Source organism: Triturus cristatus, chromosome 5_1 (genome assembly GCF_964204655.1).
Source record: "Triturus cristatus chromosome 5_1, aTriCri1.1, whole genome shotgun sequence".
Classification (NCBI taxonomy): Eukaryota; Metazoa; Chordata; class Amphibia; order Caudata; family Salamandridae; genus Triturus; species Triturus cristatus.
The window spans coordinates 807,477,651-807,499,829 of NC_140587.1; the positions used below are offsets into that span (position 1 = coordinate 807,477,651).

The 22,179-nt window shown below is 45.5% G+C and overlaps 1 protein-coding gene across 2 annotated transcripts in view; it reads right to left on the reverse strand.

Annotated features, from left to right (window-relative positions):
- DLGAP1 (DLG associated protein 1) overlaps positions 1 to 22,179 on the reverse strand; it is a 1,292,753-nt gene that overhangs the window by 334,834 nt on the left and 935,740 nt on the right. For both annotated transcript variants that reach the window (XM_085605839.1, XM_085605838.1), the window contains exon 8: positions 4,268 to 4,445. In XM_085605839.1, coding sequence (XP_085461965.1) covers positions 4,268 to 4,445 — 178 coding nt within the window. The remainder of the gene's footprint in view (positions 1 to 4,267; positions 4,446 to 22,179) is intronic.

Below are 22,179 nucleotides of genomic sequence, written 5' to 3' on the forward strand. Positions count from 1 at the left end.
ATTTAGGAGTAATACTGGATCAAAACAATTCATCAAAACCGCAAATAGAATCCTTGCGGAGAAAGGAGGTAATGACCTACCTAGCCATAAAGCCCCTAAAGAAACTTTTACCGGATTTGACGTTTGACCCTTTGCTAAGGGTTCTGCAAGCTAAACTCCAGCTAACAATAACTTACGGGAGCGAAGCATTGAAGGGAAAAGACGCAACAACCCTTGACAACATAATATCCAATTCATACCGAGCGATCTTTCAACTCCCCAGAATGGTCTCCCCGGCCCAAATACGATTGGAATTTGGGCTACAAAAACAGTCATTGGAACGCATGGGAGCATACGTGAATTGTTGGCATAAAATCAAAGGCGATGAAAAAGGAATCCTGAATGACCAACTTTGGATGGAACTCTCCCACCCAGGAAAATCACCAGCAAACCTATACCTTCAGGAATCCATAATACATCTAGGTCTAACAGACTTGTGGGACGTCCCGGCGAATCATTTCACATTTCAAAAAACCGTAACAAAGGTAACCCGCTTATTATACGCAATAGAGGATAAAAAAACATTAGCCAAACGATCGCACGTCTGGATGGTCCTAAACACATACAAAATGCTAATACCCCAGCTCTACCTGAAAATGGGAATAAAAATTAATATCAAGGAAAAATTCCTAAAACTCCGGCTGGGGGTTGGCCCCTTCAATCAATTTATGCCACCTTGGAAGAGAAAGGGAGGAGTGCAGCCTTGTCGTTTATGCAGCAGCGGTGTCGAAGATGCAATTCACGTCATATGCACCTGTAATAAGTTAAAAGATATAAGGATCACCCTGCTTAAGCCAGCGTTCAAACAGTATGGAGTCAGATCGTGCAGACAAGCGGTAATGTTGTGTTTCAACCCTGAGCTGGTCCAGCTAAATTGCCGGCTAATTAAATTCCTTGACATAACTGCAAAAAGACTGAAACACCGGACCGAGTGGCCCAACGACTACTTACTGCAAGAACTGACATAATCATTCCAAGAACGGACACAGTCGAAACAATACTGACAGTCAATACAACTAATGTGCAGAATGTTTTAATAATTTGTGCACTTTCTTTAACACATGTAAAATTTTACAAATCATTCTAATTATCGTTGCTGATAAAAAGTTGGGAATTTTTATAATGATTTTATCAAAAAATGTAAGATATTTTATTCTTTTGTATATGCAATGGTTTTAATGAATCAAGCATAATAAATGAACCAAACAATACTCTTTAAATGCTTTAATAGTGGTCCGTTTCCCACCCTCTTTCTGGTTATCAACTCCATTGCACATCGTAGAGTCCGAACATGATGGAGAGGCAGTCCCAATCTGCCCTAGCTACATTAGTAAGCCAACCTCCATACAGGAGTACACCTCGTAAAAGGCACAAGGAAATAGATCACATGACTCCCTTTCTGAGGGATTTTCGCTGGCTGCCCACGGTATCCAGAATCCACATCAAAAGCGTGCCTTGCCCACCAAGCTCTAAGGCTATGGTCTAACCATAAATCTGAAAAACAACCTGTGCATCACAGGAGGAATTACTTTTTTTTTTGTGGGGGGGGGGGGGAGGGATAAACAATTTTATTGATTTCAGCACAATACAAAAGACCACATTCAGCTCAAGTAGTATGTCACAATTACTGTCACCTGCATTTAATAAAGCATGTAGTACAGCACCCAAAGAATCCCACATTGCAGCCAGATAACCAGTGCAGTGTCAGTCTTATTATAATGGGTCCCCTCCCAACTCCCCCACCACTTGCTCTATATCTTTTCATATTTACGGGGGCAACCTCTGACCTCATACACCGACTTGTCTTGATAGGCACACCAGTCCACCCCATGTTGCCACTGAGATAACCAGGACTGAGACAAAGTATAAATAAATTAGGCTCACTCCTTGAAATGGAATAATCAAAAAAGTCAAAAATACTCCACCAAAACTCCTATCAAGACACAAATCTTTGGAACTGCCTACCTGAGCATCTACCACTCAATACAAACCTGCTGTCTTTTCCTCAAGACTCAAAAACTCTCATATTCAGGACTACCTAGTGATGCCCAAGTTCTCAGAGAATGTTTGATCATAATTTCTGAGTTCGGGGAAAGCCCTGTGTTGCCCCCATGGGTAGGCCTGTGCAATACAAATATTTTTAATGGACAGTCTTCTTAAGAACAATGTATCTTCCTTTACAGGCACTGCAGTGTTGTTCCAAATACTATATTGAATGACGTAATTTGCACCACTCACCAGCCTGTCCTTTCCTGATATTGAGCTCTACACATGAGCACCCATTATCTTAATTCGCCTAGTCCAGTCTTAAGTCACATCACCATTTAAACACCATTACGGAGCCACATAGCATAGTTCAAACCTTGTCAAAGGCTATGATAAAATTCAGGTGGAACTCACTTGGTGATCTTCTTTGATGTCCTGAAACTCATGTCCAGGTTTCAAGCATCTATTAAGCTTCCCTCAGATGAAACCATGCTATGTAGTTCACGTGATCCCGTGACTTCATGATATTTCACAAGTTTTTGTTCTCATGTCCTTCTCACTGAGTGAAGGCCTAGTGATCTTTGGGTGTCAGCTCCCTATCTGGTCTAGTCTCTCTAGAGGATGTTTACTAGCATAGCCTGGCTCTGTCCTTTCTCCGAATTTTACAGCAGAGCTTAACTTGTTTAGTTTTCAAACCAAAAAATTATTTGCATATTGCAAATAATACATAAAAACAGTAAAGCCTCGACTCCACTGATAACCTTTTAACAGGCCCTCAGCTTGTCCCCCAAAAACTGTATCTGGGTATCCCCAGTAGGCATTCAGGAAAACTGTTATTTTGTATTTGCAACATACCCTTTGTAGGTTCATTGACATGTTTTATGTCCTTCCATAAATTCCCCCCTATTTGGCTAAAATTGTCCAGATGCCTCAAATATCATTACTGTGTCTTCTGCTTCTGCCATGCTGTTTACCACCAGCTCTCACTTACAAGGCCTGGTAACTGGTGGAGTGTTTTTCGAGCTATTTACGTATATTAAGGTCAAGAGATTTAAGTAGCAAGCAATGAGAAGCAATTCATTAAAGGGCATCCCCTTTTGCAGCCTGTTAGCTGTGCCAATCCCATTCAGATGTATAATACAAGATGTGTTCAGCGAGAGAAAGCCATGTGTGACATCTGGAGCAAGGATCCAGCAAGGGATGGTCTGGTAGATGGAGAATCATGAAAGAAGACATTGTTAGTGATCCATTAGCTATATGTTGGCTTTTTTCCCATCCCCAACTTAATACTCTTGTTTAGGAGTGAGTTCAGGAGCTTCACAAGCGTTTATTAGAATGCCTCAATTTCCCTGAGTTTAACACCTAAAAACTTCCATCCAGGATAAACATCATGAAACGTGGCCTATGAAGAGCTGTTGACAACTCAGACAAAGTGAGTAAAAAGGAATATCTACCCTAACCTATTGGGCTTACCACAAATTAAATATGTTTATGCAATGAAGAAGGGCGTATTTCAGTTTCAATTCCAGTGTTGCTTTAGCACAATTTTGCATCTGCGTCTTGGTATCCATATTATTTCATTTAATCATTCACTGAGCTGTGTCAATATGTATCCCTTCTGGGCAACAGCTCCATCTTAATATAAATTGATTCATTAAATACTCTCAGCGGCAGAAAAGGGTAGTATCCCGTAAAGTATGTCATCCAACATCGCAAGCACCCAAGCACCCACGCCTTTCTGCGTATGTGTGCTGATCTCACCCTGGAACTCTGATTGTTTCACCAGTGAGTTGGTAAGCTTTTCCAAGTGTCTCTTTTTAATGCATATTTTTAAGGTAAATGATTTAATAAGCAGTGTCTCCATGTGGAGCAGCTGGGAATGTAAATTACTACAAGGATAACTAAACCAGAATATCTGAGTCTCCAAAGGATGTACTCTTCTTAGAAATAAATCAAAAACACCTATAATGTGTGAGTGAGGTTGTATGTTCCTTATATTTCGATGTTCTCAGGGTTCTATTATTGTCTTTAAAGATCCCTTGCTGCTATTAGTTCTCGCTCACACCACGTCTCGTTCAGTGCTTTTGATGTCCTCTCTGATGAGAGGCAAAGTTACAACTTCAGATTGGACACAGACATCACTCAAACTCCACATGCTCCATAGACACTGCTAAGCCTCATTCAGAGCAGCACTGGAGCAAAACTATATCTGAACTCCACTCTTCTTGAGCATGCCACTTACCTGGCTGAGTGTGCTCATGGCTCTCATGTAGCTCTCGTTTCGCGATCGGAATTTAGGAGAAGCGAGCAGTGCAGCTGGGTCCAGCGTGTCCAGACTCCTGTTGATGGACACTTCGCTCACTGCTCTCAAGTAGCTGTGGCTCCGGATCTGAAGCTTTGGCGAGTGCTCATTGGAGATCCTTAAAAGAAAGAGAAGAAACGTTTGTTCATGGTCTCAAACCTTCGTTTTATAATAATATTCACCATTACGTTCATGGGATTTTGTTTAAAATTTGACATTATGGAGAATATAGAGCGTTCTCCGACCTCTTGTCTCTCCCGTTGCTCCACCCCTGCCAGCGTTGCGCAAATGTTGATGTATATGGATGAACCTACTGTGCAATGCGGAAATGTTATTTGTATTCATGCTAAGAGATAATTGAATAAACAAATATTACAATTTCGTTTTAGAATATAGAGGGTCACATAACATCTAGCGCTGTATGCTAACGGACAAGCTAATGCATTGCTTACTAGTCTACAGACTTAACGCAGCACCTTATACAAAGTCCTCCTCTTGGTTCGAGTTCACTCAGGCCATTTCAGAAAATTTTGCAAAGAGTGGAGAGACTCCATCTGTACTTGTATTTGTGGTACTGTCGATGAAGTAAAAGCAAACATCCTCAGGCGTCCCATTGATTTCGAAGACAAACAAGATCTAACTACACCACATAATATGTCAGCGCCAGGATTGCTCCAGTCTCCAAAGTCTCCAAAGATTTTATTTTTAATAGACAGGCTCACATAGATACTGTGAGAAAGAGGCGGTCTGGAACGAGAATAAACTACCATCAATGCAAGATTCCTTGATGGTGGAATGAAAAAAGCATCACTGTAGATCAGAAACAGTTCTTTTCTGGGGTGTTACACTATGATTCTCACAAGAATGAAGAATAGTGAGGGAACAGTGACTTATGAATAAGATACTGGCAGTCTGCCTCACAAACAGCAGAAAACATCCTTTATTTTAAGAGTAGAAAACCATTCGAGAGTGTGTTACATGAATGAAACACTATTTTTTTTTACTGTTATTAAAAAGTAAAGGAAGCATTATAATGTGGGATCTGATACAGGACAACTTCAAAAATCTCAGCCTGACCTATACAGAGTATGAGTGGTTGATCCAGGTATTGCAATGCATGGAACAAAAAACAGATTTGATTTTTGCAACAAACATTTTTAGATCGAGCATTTGAGACCTCTTGTATGTACTTTAGTATATACTTATATGTGTATGCACTTTGTGGGCTCTGGAGATCAGCCCTAGGACTTGTCTGATTCCGCCTAGGGACTTTTTTCTGTTCAACTGCCTCTATTTAACTGTCTTGATAGAAAACGACCAGCAGAGGTCAGTAAAATACCAGAATTGTGCTGCTGAGGGACTTTCCTTTTTTATTCTTCTGGCAAATGCCTCTATTTAAGTTTCTTGATAGAAAACGACCTGCAGAGGTCAGTAAAATACCAGAATCACTTTAGCATTCTCTAGATTCCAGTCCATAAAAATTGTCTTCCACAAGCACCCGTAGACAACACTATTTTTTTCAAATCTTGTATTTTCAGTGAAAGCCCTGATTTTATATTAAAAACAGAGCTTTGGACTATACAATTTCCCACTGAAAGGCAATATTCCTCTCTATGTGTTCCCATACCTGGTGTGTCACGCAGTTTGGTGGTTACTTTCCCTCCATGTTAAAGAACAGTAGATGTTTCAGCATCCAGGCTAATGTTCTGCATAGCTAAATACATATAAGGTCCCATAGGCGAGACCGATTGCATTGCAAATGCTTGTTTTGTTAATTGCTATTAACTGTGAATAAGTGTCACATGCGATGGACTTAAATGTCACTCATACGATAGTAAAAACAACAAAAAGTCACTCGTATGCATACTGAAATCCTGGCAACTATGTACAGGGATCATTTGCTTAGTTTTAACTATAAATGTCTTTCTTTTACCTTTCTGCAGCTTTTACTGCAGGGAACGGGGTCAACATTTTACTTTCAGATTTTATTATTTTCCTGTAACACTCCAGTTCTTTTTAAATTGGCCTAAAACAGAGTTCTCCAATGAGTAGCTCAGAAACGTCTGGTAGCTCTCCATTTACCTGTGAGTAGCTCCCCTATGTGTAGTTCATCCTAGTAAATACAAAACTTTTGTTTAGTTAAATTTTCTGGCTGCCGTAACAATTGTGGTTCCTTAACCCAGACATGCTCTGCACATTTTTAATTGACTAGTTGAGAACCTTTGGAACTTGATGTTTCTTACTGAAACTTGACTTAAAGACTGTTCATACTGCACTAGCAATTCCCTGAGATTTTTCTATTAAGCATATTGACAGAGTGAACAAAAATGGCGGTGGGATGGCTATTATCCATCACTCCTCCTAAATTGTTTAACGTTAATAATATTGAAGGTTGTCGTCCACCATTATTTTAGCCCCATCTTTCACATTATCTGGTCGCTTATTTGCTGCCCTCTGATGCTTTGACTGCCACTTTACAGCTTCTAACTGATGTGCTAGATCAACTACCCCCACTCCATGCCAATTAGTATTAGGCATTTTCAACCTTCATGTAGACGATCTGAGTATTAGAACTGCGCAGCAGTGTTTGTCCTCAATGGAAGGCTTTAATCTAGAACAACTAGTTAAGGTGCCTACACACAAAGCAATCCATACACTTGATATTATCTTAACAAATCCTTCGACAGTCCTGGAATTACTTGGTCTAATCACATTTTAGTTCCTTACAATGTGATCTCTACAGTCCCTTGTAGAGTGCATGGACTGACAAGGATACATTCTAGACCTTGGCATATAAGCTCTGACTTCCAATGTATGGAATCTTTCGAGTCCGCACCCTTTTATGAGTCAGGGGCCTTGGAGCTTGATGTATCTAGCTTCAATAACCGGTTGACACCCTAGACACCATTGCTCCTTTGAAATCCTAAACCTCAAATCTTCTGCACCTTGGCTTTCAGACACCTTCAAGTTAGAGAAATCACTATGTAAAAAATGTCATGCTGCCATTCAGACTGCTTACAAGTCTTTTATTGCATCTTCCAACCCTGAGAGTTGTTTAATATTGTGAATTCTTTCTCTCTCCCAGTCCAAAAAGAAACACCCTCTCCCCTTCCATGGAGTTATGCGAGGACCTAGCTGATTTCTTCATAAATATATATATATATATATATATATATATATATATATATATATATATATATATATATATATTACCTACTGGCGGTCGCCAGTAGGTAGTTATAGTTAGGACCCTGTTTCCATAGGAAATCCGCAACATTCTATTTTGAATAACTTTGGCGCCGGTCGACGAATCCTCGCGAATTTCTCAAAATAGGTGGGGCGCTACGCTCCGCTCCTACCCTGAAAGTCTCGGGGGGATTCGTCAAGCGGGGGCTGAGATAAAAGGGGGGTCCCAAAACGCGTTTTTTCCATGCATTTTTCCATAGGACCTTTAGACAGGGCTACAGCCCGAACGGCTGAACAGAATTACTAGAAATTTGGCAGAGAGGTAGTCCTCAGGTCAAGGAAGTGCCTTTTGTAGGTTTGGTGTAAATCTGTTCAGTAGATTCTGAGAAAATAGCCTTTAAATCAATATATATATCTGAGCCAGCTTACGGTACGCTTACCGTAAGCTTACCGTACGCGTACGGTGGCGTGCGCGAGCGCGATTCTGATTGGCTGTTACATCTAAGTAAACATTCGAATCGGTCGAAACCAGGAAGCGGCGGCCGCCATTTTCTCTCTCGCACTCTGAGGGGGGGGCTGTAAACAAAGGCAAAAAACATATAAAGGGGCTGTTTAGACAGCGCCCATGCACATAGCCATGTTAGTTGAGTCCTCAAAGATCCCCCAAGGCCAAAAACGGTAAATTTTTATTTTTTGAAAATTTCGCCGATTACGCTTACCGTACGCGTACGGTGCGCTTACGCTAAAAATTTTAATAAAAAAAAAAAAACACTCTCTGTGCATGGCATATTATTGTCATCACTTACAAATTAAATTTAACAGATTACCTATCACAAGGAAGCGCATAATATGTCCTCCATGTGCGCACGGTGCGTAACGTGGGCACGCGGTGCGCGTAGCGCACTGCGGGCCCACCTTGCGTTTACGGCACTAACTGCGTATAGTGGGCGCGCGGTGCGTGAAGCGCACCGCGTGCTCACTGTGCGCGCACGGTGCGCGAAGCGCACCGTGCGCGCACGGAACGAATTGCGTTAAGTGGGCGTGCACGCCACGAATGGCGTAAAGTAACTTAGCATTTAAAAAACCGTACAAATTCACTGAAAAAACCATAGGTTTCACACACGTTATAGTTAGGAATTAGCATTTAAAAAACCTTGCTAATTCAATGAAAAAACCATAGGTTTCACACATGTTATAGTTAGCTGGAAATTTTACTGATAAAAAACCAATGAAATTCCCCCGTTATAGTTACTGTAGGCAACTATAACTCACGCGACCGCAATCCTCTGCTGATGACATATGTGTCTTTATGAAAAAAAAATATTTGTAATATATGTATAGCTAAAATTTAATGGAAGAAGACATGGGCAAATAAGTGTCTAAATACAGTATTAGCATCAGCAGAGGATTGCGGTCTCTTGAGTTATAGTTGCCTACAGTAACTATAACGGGGGAATTTCATTGGTTTTTTATCAGTAAAATTTCCAGCTAACTATAACATGTGTGAAACCTATGGTTTTTTCATTGAATATATATATATATATATATATCGTCAAACCGCTGTTGTCCCCTGCTTAGATACGCACTCAATGACCAAGCAGGACCCCATTTTTTTGGGCAACAGAGTCCTTTATTCAAGCACAACCGGCATGCGTTTCCAAACTCCAATAAAAAAGCCCTGCGCGTTTCGCGGCTCCTTGCCGCTTGTTCACGGGCTGGCACATGCGGTTCTGGCAGGTGTTATGAGAGAGTCCAAATCCCCTCATTTAAATACCAAATTACCGCCCCCTGGTGGGCTTGCTCCGGTGCTTTTGTCCCAAGGTATTATGGGATTTGTAGTACTCACTCGCAAATGTTATCTCCCTTCAGTGGGTTCTGCCATCCACATTGATCAGTGCATAGTTATTTAACCCTCCAGTGGAGCTCTGAAAAGGCACCCAGTTTCAATATATACAATTTAAAAGGGTATATTTAAAAGTACAACGAGTCTGTTTTCACAACTGATAAGCTGATGTTTGCAAAAAAAAAGTAGTTCAAGTTGATATTTAAATGGCTTTGTTTGTGAGTCTTATTACTGATGTTCTTCTTATGAGCCGCCAGAGGGGAATCACCTATGTGATTGTTACGACACGTGGAGCCATGCAAAATACAAATTGATCATTAGTTTCCTTTACATTATAGCTGGTGGCTTTGCCTGGTGCACTGAGGTGGTCACTGCTAGTAATCCTTCATGCAATGGCCACTAATGGGATTCCTGACTGAGGATGTGGCCACTGTTATAACACTGATAATTTGTGTTAGTAGCTTGGGCTTCTTTTTATTGAACATTAGTAGCTCTTACCATAGAAACGTTTGGTGTTCGCTGCACTAAAAGACTGCGCGGCCATTGCTTCAGCGCAGTGGGAGTTTCCAGGATATACGTCTTCTTCTGGTTGATGGATGAGAGAAGGAGAGCTCTCGGGAGCTTGGGGATAGGACAGAGAGGAGCAGGAAAGCACAATTGAGAGGTCTTTGATGGATGTTTTTAATAACAAAATTTAAGGGGGCAGAAGACTGAAACAAAAAGATCCAATAATAGAGGGCCATGATAGAGGGCAGCACTGGCACCTTGGGTCAGGCGTTCAGTGAGGCACGCGCTCCCATTGGAGAGCCACAACTGCATCGAAAATATTGCTTTTAAGTAAATTGCGAAGCACACTGGCGGGGGTGCTGGAGCAAGTCTGTAAATAAGTCACACCACACATCAGGTGAGAAAGGTTGTCGAGTGAAATGTTTCTGTGTCCTCGGAAACTGCCCTGAGGTCCTCCCAGAAGGATACATTTGATAATATCCTGCCGCTATGCGCTTACTAGAAGCCACACAGATGCCCACCTACCATCCCAAGGGGGTAGGCAACGCTCTCAACCAGGCTAGGACTATTATGAATAATAAATACTGTATGAGCTAATATTCAGGTGGCACAGAGAACAGCAAGCTGTATGCCCATTCTATGTTGTCAAAAGTAAAATACCTGTACAGATCTTGAGAAGACTGTTATACTGAGATAGTTGAAGTGACTTGATGGGTTCAAGTGAACACTTATTTTATTTTCTGTTTGTGTAAAAAGCCACCAAAAAATCTATGAAAATAAATATTTTTTTTTAAATGAAAACCGAATTAGGTGGATTTTCAGGGAACAACTGTCTCCTTGTTAAGCGGCAAGCTGCCTCGACAAGAGGCGGACTTACCGCTACTTTAGCTGCACTCATTTGATGGGCTTGCTCAGTGATGTATTTTGTTCCTAACATATGTTCAAGCAGATAGCCATGCTTTGTCTGAACTTACGCAGAGGACAATTAAAGGAAACAACCATTGTCAAAGCCAATATGCCTCTATGACTTATAGCACCTACACACCACATCACTCCCAAAGCCATACTCACACAGGCCAACCACATAGCGCAAACACTGCATATGAAACCATTAGGTCCGCAATGTCCATTTCATACATGGAGAAGGGAGTTAACACTCCTTTTGGTAGGACCTAAAATGACGAAACAGAGCTGAGGATTGGCCATCCAAAGCACTATTTTCGCACACCACAAAAAAACACTGATGCAAATCATTAACTGGTTGTTAAAATGAGGTCGGCCAAAATGTTAAACATTCAGATGAGTGGGCACGAATACAACTTGCAAACTGCTGAAATACATACTCTGTGTGATATACTGTCACAGAAGTATTATGTTATAACCATCTTTTGGAATATAATTTTTTAAGACTACAAGGCTTCCAAAGTTGGAAAAATGTAGGGCCTGATTTAGATCTTGGCGGATGGCTTACTCCATCACAACGGTTAGACATCCCATTCGTCGAAATATAAATCCCGTAGGAAATAATGGGATTTATATTTCTGCGGACACGTTATCTGTCACGGTTGTGACGGAGTAACTCGTCTGCCAAGGTCTAAATCAGGCCCTTAGTTTTGTGGGGTGCCAGAAGGCCTGTGAATGATCATCATTCAGAAGAAGCTCTGCAAATGTGATGTGGCCTTAATCCACAGGACACACCCTTTTGTTCCCTGCAACTTTGATGCATCAGCTTCCAGGTTACCCCATGTCATGTGTGATAACTTCGTCCAGGGTTTTAATAAGGTGACACACATGAAATATGGTCACTTTGTGAGTGATACAAGTCTTTATTCAGGCAGTCAAGGATAGGTAAGAGGAACAACACACAGCCACAAACATATGCAGAATGTGAAAGGTAATCACGCACACAAACACAACACTGTGGTTCATAAACACAGTGAGACACACCCGCTAAGCAAAAAAGGCATCCGAAGGCAAAGCGACAGTACATTCCAGATACACCTAGTAAGGAACTGATATAGAAACAAGTCACAGATGCAGAGAGAGGCAAAGAGACAGATGAGAACAGCCCCAGACACATTGAGCACTGGGCTACATAATAAGGCACAGGCTCACACAGGAAAGTACCAGAAAGTAGAGCACAAACACAGTAGAATAGCAGGATGCAGCAAGACACAAGTGCACCCATTGGGGTGTGTTTTTAGAAAGTATTTATTACGTTGTGGCACGTTTTTGTTCACATTTAAAAGCTTGCTATCCAGAATCGTTCACCACAACTTTCTCTTCATGCAATTATTGAGCTATTTCTTGGCTGGAGAAGGACTGTGTTTGATCATCTAAAGGATAGCACGGTTTTCGTCCATATTCCAAGCCTGTAAGAGCGGTCCAAATGGAGTGATAGCTTTGCTGTCAGAGACCTGAACTGTGAAGATCTCTGCAATCTGCCAGATAGCTTTGTTCTGAGATCTGTGTGTAGTACCTCTTGATTTCCTTGGCTTGCAGTGTGATTTCTGCAAGGTGGTCTCAAATACCTATGTGTGGTGTCTGTTTATTGCCTAAGCTTGCAACATGTTTGCTATTGAGTAGACCAGACAGACTCAGGGATGTGGCGTCTTGATTTCCTTTGATTACATACTTACTGATCTCAGGTGACCGCACAGTCTTGTTTAGTGGGTCCCTTACTTTCCTCACATAGTGTGGAAGAGTGGTGCTTCAGTGCATGCTGCACCATCAGTGATCCACTGGACAGGAGTGGCCCATGCAGGTGAGAGCGGTGGGTAAGTGGGGCAGGGTGGGTGTGGAGTCAACAGATGACGATCAGGGAAAATTACATATTTATTTAATTTTCCCTCGTCGTCATCTGTCGACACCCATCACACCCCACCCCACCGCCCTTACCCACCCGGGACTCTCCTGCCACTGAAACCTCTGATCCTGCTGTGAAAACTGCGAATCTCAATTCTATGACGTTCACAAGGTTGGTTCTTCTAGCCCAGGCTACTCTTAGAATACTTAAGATTACCCTCTCATCTTTCAACCCTCACTTTATGCTGAGCTACCAATCTATTACTTATTCACCAAGCACAACCGTAGGGACGGCTCTATAACGGGTCAAGTATGGTAAGGAACTATGGTAACAATGCGCAAGACTGGACTCTTACCTATTCTGCATCTTTGTGTTCTACACAATACTTAAGCACATCCACAAGTTCAGAAAATCTCCAAAACTATCACGTGACACCAAATAGTTCCCAGATAGACCACTCCAAAAAAGATACACACTTTGCCAACTGAGCAACAAATGGAGTAGCCTCTTAATTAACCAACTGAGAGTGCTTTGGAGTCTCAATAAGGGCTATGTAGCACGTGAAATGTAACAATTCAGAGCACTGGGATACAGCTTTGCCATCATGTACCAGGGCAGGTAGGAGACCCACACCCCGAAGGTTAGGTCTGCTGTCAGAGGTTTGAGGCTGTAAGGTTTATGCATGTAAGGTTGGGTGCTTTTCATTCTGGTTGGGGTTGAACATCGGATCATGCTTAGCGCTAAGACGCCCTCAAGCAGATGCGTGCTCTAGGAAATTCCAAATCAAATCAAACGTCACCTGAGAGATAGCTTTACTGACAGATGCCCTGACATGTGAGAGCCATGGAAAATAAGCTTTAGGTACACTCTCAGAAACTTGAGTCAGTGAGATCTGTGTGATATGAGGCATATGTTCACTGCTAGGTGCATGATGCCTAATGGTGGAAGACCTCGTTCTATTTTTAAACATTTAAAATATTTATAACTAACAATGCAAAACTCATAAAAGGTCCTAGACAGATGCATACAGTTGGCCAACATAAGCGAGTCATCATATGTCATAGCTTTTATACATGGTGGAAGACCATGCTTCTCTCAGATAGGTGGTACCTGGCTCGTCTATCCTGGAACCTGAGCCATCACTCTGACATCACAGGTCTGATCATATAAGAGCTGAGTAACCTGGGGAGTAGCTTTGATGTCATTAGACTCTTGCTGAAAATTGTCACCCTATATCATGCACAGTTCTCTGAACCATGAAAACGCTATGTTCTAGAAAATTTCATGAAGCATAAATAAAATAGATCAGAAGGTTTAGCATGACAGAGCAACATTATTCTAGCTCTGTAAACTAACCCCGGGTGGCAAACTCCGCTTTGCCAGTGGGGTTTGCGGAGTTTTTCCAACTCCGCGCTCCGTTGGGAACGCGGAGTTCAGGCAAAACTCTGACTCAGTGTTAGTCCCTGTGCTACAGCTCAAAATAAAAATAAAAGCACCTACCTGCTCTCTGGCATCCCCGGGCTTCCCTCCTCCTCGCTGTGGTGTCTCCTCCTTGCCGTGGTGTCTCCTCCTCACCACCGTCCTCATCCTTGCTGCAAACCCCTACGTTTTACGTCTTGCTTGGACTGAGCATGCGCAGTCCATGCAAGACGTGAAACGTAGGGGTTTGCGACGAGGACGGCGGCGAGGAGGAGAGACCATGGCGAGGAGGAGGGCAGCCCTGAAATGCAAGAGAGCAGGTACGTTTTTTTTTTTTCTTTTTTTTAAATTGGCGGTGGGACTGGGGCGGAGCGGTGTTCCAATGAGTTTTTTAGAACTCTGTGGAGCTCGGCGGAGTGCCACTCCGCGTACACCGCCCACCCTTACTGTAAACCTCATATTACAAGTCACGGCTTCCGCACTCTTAAATATTTGCACACACTGATATTCTCAAAGTAATCCAAAATTGTGAGCACTTCTACCACTATTGAAATCTAAGGTTACAGTAGAGGTCACAGACTATGGAATTATACAATCCATCCATCACCTTTTATACTGAATATGTAAGCCTCCAAAAATAAGGGGGCATGCCTAGACATAGGCAACAAGATCCTTGTGCCATAAGAGTCAGGCTGCACCTCACTATGAGGCCTAAACTAGTTTAGGATTGCTTGTGTTCTTGTACATAGGAGGACTTACTCTAATAGTGTAATCTGGGCCCGTGTTACACATAGGACGCCTTTTTCTTGTTTGCGCTATGGTGTGCACCTTGCTCAAACACGGACAGTGCGCCCTATTACTGAGAAGGCACTGCCCGCAGGTTAGCTGGGAACTCATGTTGCCCAGGGGGCAGCGCATTCAAGTTAAATATAGCGGCTGCTCCAAAGCTGCTCTGTGTTTCACAGCACAGGTGTCAACATTCAAGAGGGGAGAAAGGTCCCTTAGCAGGCAGGCACAGTGAGTGACTGCACCCGCAGGCAGGAGGGTGTCTGGGGGGTTTATGGGAACCTTCTGCCCCTAGAAGGGGGCAGCCCTCTGGGGGGGAACACACCCATGCAACTGAAGGAATGCCCTCTTGAAATAGCACTGGTGCTACATATGTGTCAGCTCATTCAGTATTACAGAAGGGACTGTACAAGCGTCTGGAGCCCCTTCTGTAATACCAAAGTGCCCTGGGTGTGCACAAAGTGGGCGCACATGCCCTTTGCACCCCATGGGCTCTCTCTGTAATATGGCTCCTGGACTGTGATTTGTGGGGCAGGTCCAAACGTTGATTGACATCCGTGGTGTCACAGATGGGGAGGAAGCATTGGAATGCAGCCCTGAGTAGTTTCCAGCGGCTAAGATTCATCGAAAGCATTAATTAATCACTTCTAGTTCTGCCTAAAATGCAAAGTTACATATTTCCACACCCCGAAATTAATGGGGAATGGTTCTTAAAATCTGGACTCTCTGCAGATATGCAATTGCTTTGTGATGAGAAGGGGTTTCTTGACGCAGCAGCTAGGTGTAAAAAAAATCTTCATCTGATCCCTGATTTTGGCTACATGTTCGCAAACAGAAGAGCTTTCCAGACTTCACTGGTCAAATAAGAGGGAGCCTTTTTCCAGCCACCCAATCGACAGCTCTGATTTGAAAAGGATGTAGCTCGCTCATTTCTATCTCGATGTAGTAGTGACGTTATATTATGTTAATCACACTTGTAGAGCGCACGGTTACCCTTGGGTGTCCTGGCGCTAAGCACTGGTTGCTAGGGAGCAAAAGGATGTGTACTACTGGGAGAAGAGCCATGTCTTCAACCCCTTTCTAAAGGAGCGGAGATCCGGGCATTCCTGAGATGAAAAGGGAGCTCGTTCCATGCCCTGGAAGCACAATTGATGAAGCTCCTGCCTCCCCAATTGACTCTTTTAAAAGGGGGGATTTAAACTTGTTTAGCTCCTGTGGAGTGTAACATTCTTCCAGGGACGTACCATTGGAATTTACGCCTAAGGAAGTCGGGTCCTGCTCCATTAATGGCCTTAAAGACGGTGCAAAGTGCCTTAAAGCACCTTAAAGCGTACTCTTTGTTTCACCGGGAGTCAAGTAGTCAGTGTTCAGAGCTTGCTATCATATGCTAATGAAATAAAGAGAGGCAGGAGGCCTTCCAATTGGCAACTCGGAAATGTTACCAATTGTTTGAATTAATAAACAAAAGGAAATGTTATTGTTTTCCATTCATTGAGTCTGAAGGAGGCCATTTATTAAAAGCTCCGAGAGGTGACCTGAGTGGATAATGGGAAGTGCTCTGCCAAACAAGCAGGTTCCTACAAAAGAGCACAATAACACTCTTCCCTCAAGAAACATTTTTAAACAAAGTCTTCAAAGGCTCTCTCAAAGAGAGGTACACCATCAAATGTCCAAAGCATCCATGATGTTCCAAGGACAATTTTCAAAACTGAAAGGGCCTGTGAGGCTAAGATTTTTTATTTACCCAATCATAATTTGTGGCACTGAGCACGTGCGCTCGGCCCCTTTTATTGACAGCGTCACCTGACACAGTGACGTCTGTGGTGGGTGGGTGTACAGTGTAATACAGCAGGTCGGAGCACTAGAACGTGTCCATGCTTGGACACTACATCCCTCCCAATTTTTAATAACAAAACCCAACGTCAAAGTTCAACCTGGGGGAGAAAGAAAGATATACACAGTTGTAATACAGTGACCAAACTTCTGCAGAATCGCTCACGCTTCAGCTGCTTGGAGTCGCAGAAGATGTTCTTCCTGTCGCGGACGATGCTCTTCCTGTCGCAGACGATCACCAGTTCACTGTGGCACCAGTCATGGGTGCTCGATGGATCTAGTCTGTTTGACGGCTCTGCCTTGAAGTTGTTCTCACAGTCTTTCCTTCGCTTTTACTTTCTTGGCGACAAACGCAGTTGAGTTCTTGTGGTTTTTTTACCGCTAGATGTTGCCGTTCGTCTTTTCGTCCAGTCCTTTTCTTTATCTGTGGCGTGTGTTCTGTTTTGCAAAACGGATTGGTTGCAAGACACCCCTCTCACCAGGATGCCTCTCTCGCAGGTGTTCCCCTGCCACGGGATATCCCTGAGGCCCTCTGGCTCGTCCTGAGCTGGGTGTACTGTGTCGTGTTACTCGCACGCCGATCCGTGTGGGTGCAGAGGAGACGACAAGTCTCACCTCGGGTTCTGCAGTCGTGCCTGGAGGGTAGCTGTTGGCTCCTGTCTTCGCACACAATGTCTTCATCCTCCTGGGACCTTTGCTGGAGGGCGGCTGATGACCATCTCTCGTCGCGGGGACGCTCTCTCACTGGCATCCCTGAGGCCTCTGCCCCTGGGTCACCACGGCTGGCGTTGTCCAGTGTCCGTGTGACCCCAAAGGTGGGTGTTTCGAATAGTCCGGCCTGCTCACCCCTGCAGATCCCAGGTGCGCTGAAAGCATCATCAAACAGATGGTCTTTCTCCGTGCCACGGGTGTTCTTCAGGACTTGCGCACCGTGTTCTGACGCTTGTCACCTTCCTTGTCTTTGAGGTGTGAGTAGTCTTGCCACACTCTTCTCTCTTTCCTCTATGTCTTTCTCCGTGAGGATGTCATGTCACTCTGGCTTCTTCTTTTGTTGCAGTGGCAACCGTGCCACTCAGATCTCTTCCTTTCCCCTTTCTTTTGGTGGCAAACGTGCCACTCCGATATCGACATACTTCTTTTCTTGTAGTGGCAAACGTGCCACTGCGATTTCTTCTTTCTTCGTAGTGGCGGACGTGCCACTCTGGTCTCTTCATCTCTTCGCTTCACGACCTACTCTGGACCGTTCCTGTTCTCTTATCTGGCCAGGCTTCTCCATGCAGCGCGCGCACTCTGCACGTGTTCCCCCTGGTCTTGTCCTCGTCCGAGAACACTCTCTTCATCTTCCTCAGCATTCCGAGTTAGGGTCGTGACCTTCTCTTCATCTTCACCTTGTCACCAGTTACGTCGGTTGAAGTTCGTGGGGCCATGCTCATGGTCCGCTTCGGTCTTCTCCCTTTCACCAGTTGCTTTGGTTCTTCTTGAGCTTCTTTGGACCACTTGACGGTCCGCGCTGCCGATCACTGGCAGGATATCTTCGGTCTTGCGTCAGACCTCTTTGTGCGACTCCTGGCGAGTCGGCTTCTTTGGTGCGACCATGTGGCAGGTCGGCTGAGCCGTTGTGGTGCGACCGTTCGGCTGGTCGGCTTGACCTTTGTGGTGCGACCGTTTGGCAGGTCGGCTGGGCCTTTGTGGTGCGACCATTTTTGGCTGGTCGGCTTCACGAGGTGTGTCACGTCGTGTGACTACCTGTGTCCGCTGCCTTGTCAGGCGCTGGTGCGTGCTACTCTTCGTACCGTCGTGGTACCTCTTCAGTGTAGCGTTGCTCCTAGTATCAGGATCACTTGATGTGGTGGCTTCTTGGCGCCACTGGGTGTTGCTCTGCATCCATGGCCGCCAGTGTCGGATACTTGCTGCGCCCATCCTCTTCAGTGGGTTCCTCTCCTGTAGGCGCTGCAGTGTACCTTCCGCGTCCGGCGTACATCTGCACTGAGTCCGTTTGTTCTCTCTCGAGGGTTCGCTCCCCTTGATGCGGCGACAGCGCAGTCCTCGCTGGGGTGGATGTGGCTCGACACCATTTCTTCTTACTTCCTCCTTATTGCTGCGGGATGGCGCTGCATCCCTGTGGCACACTGTCTCTTCACCCTTGCAGTTCTGTGCTTCCGTCGCGTTCCTGCGCTTCTGGCACATTCCTGTGCGCCTCCGTCGCGTTCCCGTGCGCTCACCTTCGCGCCTCCGTCAGACCTTGCGGTACTTGCCTTGCTGCCTCTTCTCCCTTGCGCTGCGAGCCGTCGGTCTCCTGTAGCTGCTGGACTTCTTTGGCTTGCTGTAGGCTTGTTGATTTTCCCCTTTTCCTGCAGTACCATCAGTGGCCGCTAGATGGCAGTGTTGCTTTAACCTACTTTGCTGGTAGACGTTCTTTCCCGTGTTGTTTTTTTTTCAGGTTTTTGGCAGAGTGCAGACGGGCCAGAGTGCAGACGGGCCAGAGCCACAGCAGGACAGTGGAGGGCAGGACACGGGCAGCAGGTAAGTCTTTTATTTTCTTTTTGTATTCGTTTGAAGGCAGGAGGGGGCACAGGCATTGACAGTGGGCTGCTCAGAGGGCAGTGATGCATCACTCGCAAGCTGGGGCAGTTCATACCTCGCGTGGATGGCGGCTGGGGCTTGGTGTGCACTACATGTGCTTTGTTTGATGCCGGAGGGTGTGGGCTCTGTAGTTCACTCCCGAGCGGCGCTGCTGGGGGTCCTACGAGGTGGGGGCATTCTTCTGGATGGCCGGCGGCAGCCATTCTTTACTTTGGAGATTGCCCTCCCTGCCCGCGGCAGCTTCCTGCAGTCTTCGCGCGGCAGGGAGGGGGAGGGTTTGCCAGCATGTCCGTCCCTATGCGGGGTAGGCACCCGCTGGTTTAATTTGTACGGCGCTCCTCCTTGACCGCGCTGGCCGCCTGCAGACGCATACCGCTACGGGTGGGCTCCGCTTTTGCTTACGTAGCTTTGGCAGGACGGTGGCAGTGATCCACTTCGCTGCACCTTCGTGCTCGCTCTCCGGGCTCACCTTCTGCCCGGTTGGGCGTCCTCTAACGCGGGTGGGCTCCGCTTGATACAGGCTCCGGTGAGGGGGTCGTGGCCGACGCGGGTGGGCTCCGCTCGGTCCACTCTTCGAACCGGGCACAGCGGCAGGCTAGACAGGCTCGGGGTGGGCACCCGACTTTCTCCGGCTGAATCACGGCGTCGCGGCCGGTGCGGGTGGGCTCCGCACGGCTCGCACTTCTCCTCCTTCACCGGGCAGGTCGCGGCCGATGCGGGTGGGCTCCGATCGGTCTGCTTGTCGTCGGGGCGCTTCCCACGCGGGGTTCACGGCGGCAGACTCGGGGTGGGCACCCGGCCGCCACGGGACATGCTGCGGGCTCCGCCTCGCCCCGTAGGCTTCTCGGCGCGTCGCGCCTTCATTCAGAGGGGGGGGGTGTCCTCACCGGGCAGTCCTCTCTCCCCCCATGTCGTCGATGGTGCGCCGATCGGGGGCTGCACACGCGGGTGTAGATTACCCGCCTCGTCGCCAATGTAATGATGGGCCCTAGGCCCACATGCTAGGTGAAGGAGGACACAGGACACATAGTTGGGGATAGTGGGAATGGCCTCGAGCACGTGCGCTCGGCCCCTTTTATTGACAGCGTCACCTGACACAGTGACGTCTGTGGTGGGTGGGTGTACAGTGTAATACAGCAGGTCGGAGCACTAGAACGTGTCCATGCTTGGACACTACACTGCCTTGACACAGAAAACTACAACAGTGTGTGACAGAGGTACAAAAAATGAGAACAAGGTATAAAAACACACAATACAGGAAGGGGGGAGTTACAACTGCTCCTGAATTGGTCTAGCAATTCTTAACTTCTAAAAAGGAACACATAACAGACGTGAGAGTCTAGCACATATACCTTAACCAATTGGAGGTTTCCATGGCAACTTGAGAATAAATCTTCCTTTCATTGGCCCTCTGTCAATGCCTTTTCAGCTGGACGCATCTGAAGACATATGCTTTGTCAGGAATTATAGCAAAATGTATTTCGCTCTGTAAAGGTGTATGTTTTTTATCTTACTACGGGCTATGTTGAAGGACACGAAAAAAGACCCAGCTGTGCACCTGAAAACACTTCTCTACTGTACTGCACATTTTACACAGACCAACTGCTGTGTGCTGGAAGACCAGTGTGTTTCATGGCGTGAGTTTGATAAATGAATAGGCACCAGCAACCACAAAAGTGAGGCTAACCAGAACAAAATGTTTTTTAACCAATTTACTTTCCAGCCCAAAACTTGTTTTGCATCGGAAAGTACCCTACAAGTAAAGAAAAGCAGCGCAAAGCATTGCTTTGCGTTGCTTAGCACCATGGGAGTGTTACAGGGGTGGTACATGGGCGTTCTCATGCAACCACCCATGCTTTTTGACACAAAACCCTATCTACAACAATTGTAGACAGATTTTAGCACCAAAAGTTAACACCATCTGATAGGAGGTGTTAAGAGGGGAAATGTTTTCATTTCTCCTTTCTTTTCCTAGTTTGCATGCATGCTGCACTGTACCCTTCCTGAAATCAGCACCAGTGCTGGGGAGAGGGGAGGAAAGAGCCATATATCTGTAGATATGGCAGTCTCCTTCTGCCTCTCCTTCACAGGGTATGCTCAGACGTGAGTCCCGTGCTCTCCATGCCACTGGAATCAAGCTATCCTGGCTGACGAGGGCTGAAAGCCCGAAACCGGTCCTAGGATGCTTGTTTCCAGTCCAGGGAGGACCTGGCTTGGCAGTTCGGGCTGGACTGTTCCCATGGGGCACAGGGTCAAGACTGATTTGCATATGGCTGGGTTCAAACTGGAATGGCATGGTGAGCAAAAAAACGATGGATTTAGGCCCAGATCTCTGTACTGGGGTGAATGTATGACATTGTTCTGCATTCTGTCCATCAATTGTTGTTTTTGCTTTTGTCACCCCGAGTGGGAAGGGTATGCTCAGACGTGAGTCCCGTGCTCTCCATGCCACTGGAGTCAAGCTATCCTGGCTGACGAGGGCTGAAAGCCCGAAACCGGTCCTAGGATGCTTGTTTCCAGTCCAGGGAGGACCTGGCTTGGCAGTTCGGGCTGGACTGTTCCCATGGGGCACAGGGTCAAGACTGATTTGCATATGGCTGGGTTCAAACTGGAATGGCATGGTGAGCAAATAAACGATGGATTTAGGCCCAGATCTCTGTATTGGGGTGAATGTATGACATTGTTCTGCATTCTGTCCATCAATTGTTGTTTTTACACAATGCAACACAGCACAGCATTTTTGGCTGCTGCGTTGCATGGCTTCTTTGAAAATGTGCCCCTTCCTCTGGGTACTGCCTGCAGCCAGTGCTTCAGATGTTACTAAGCAATGCTCACAGACTGAAGCTTTCAAGTGCCATGCTGCAATATTCAGTGTTTCATTTGTACAGG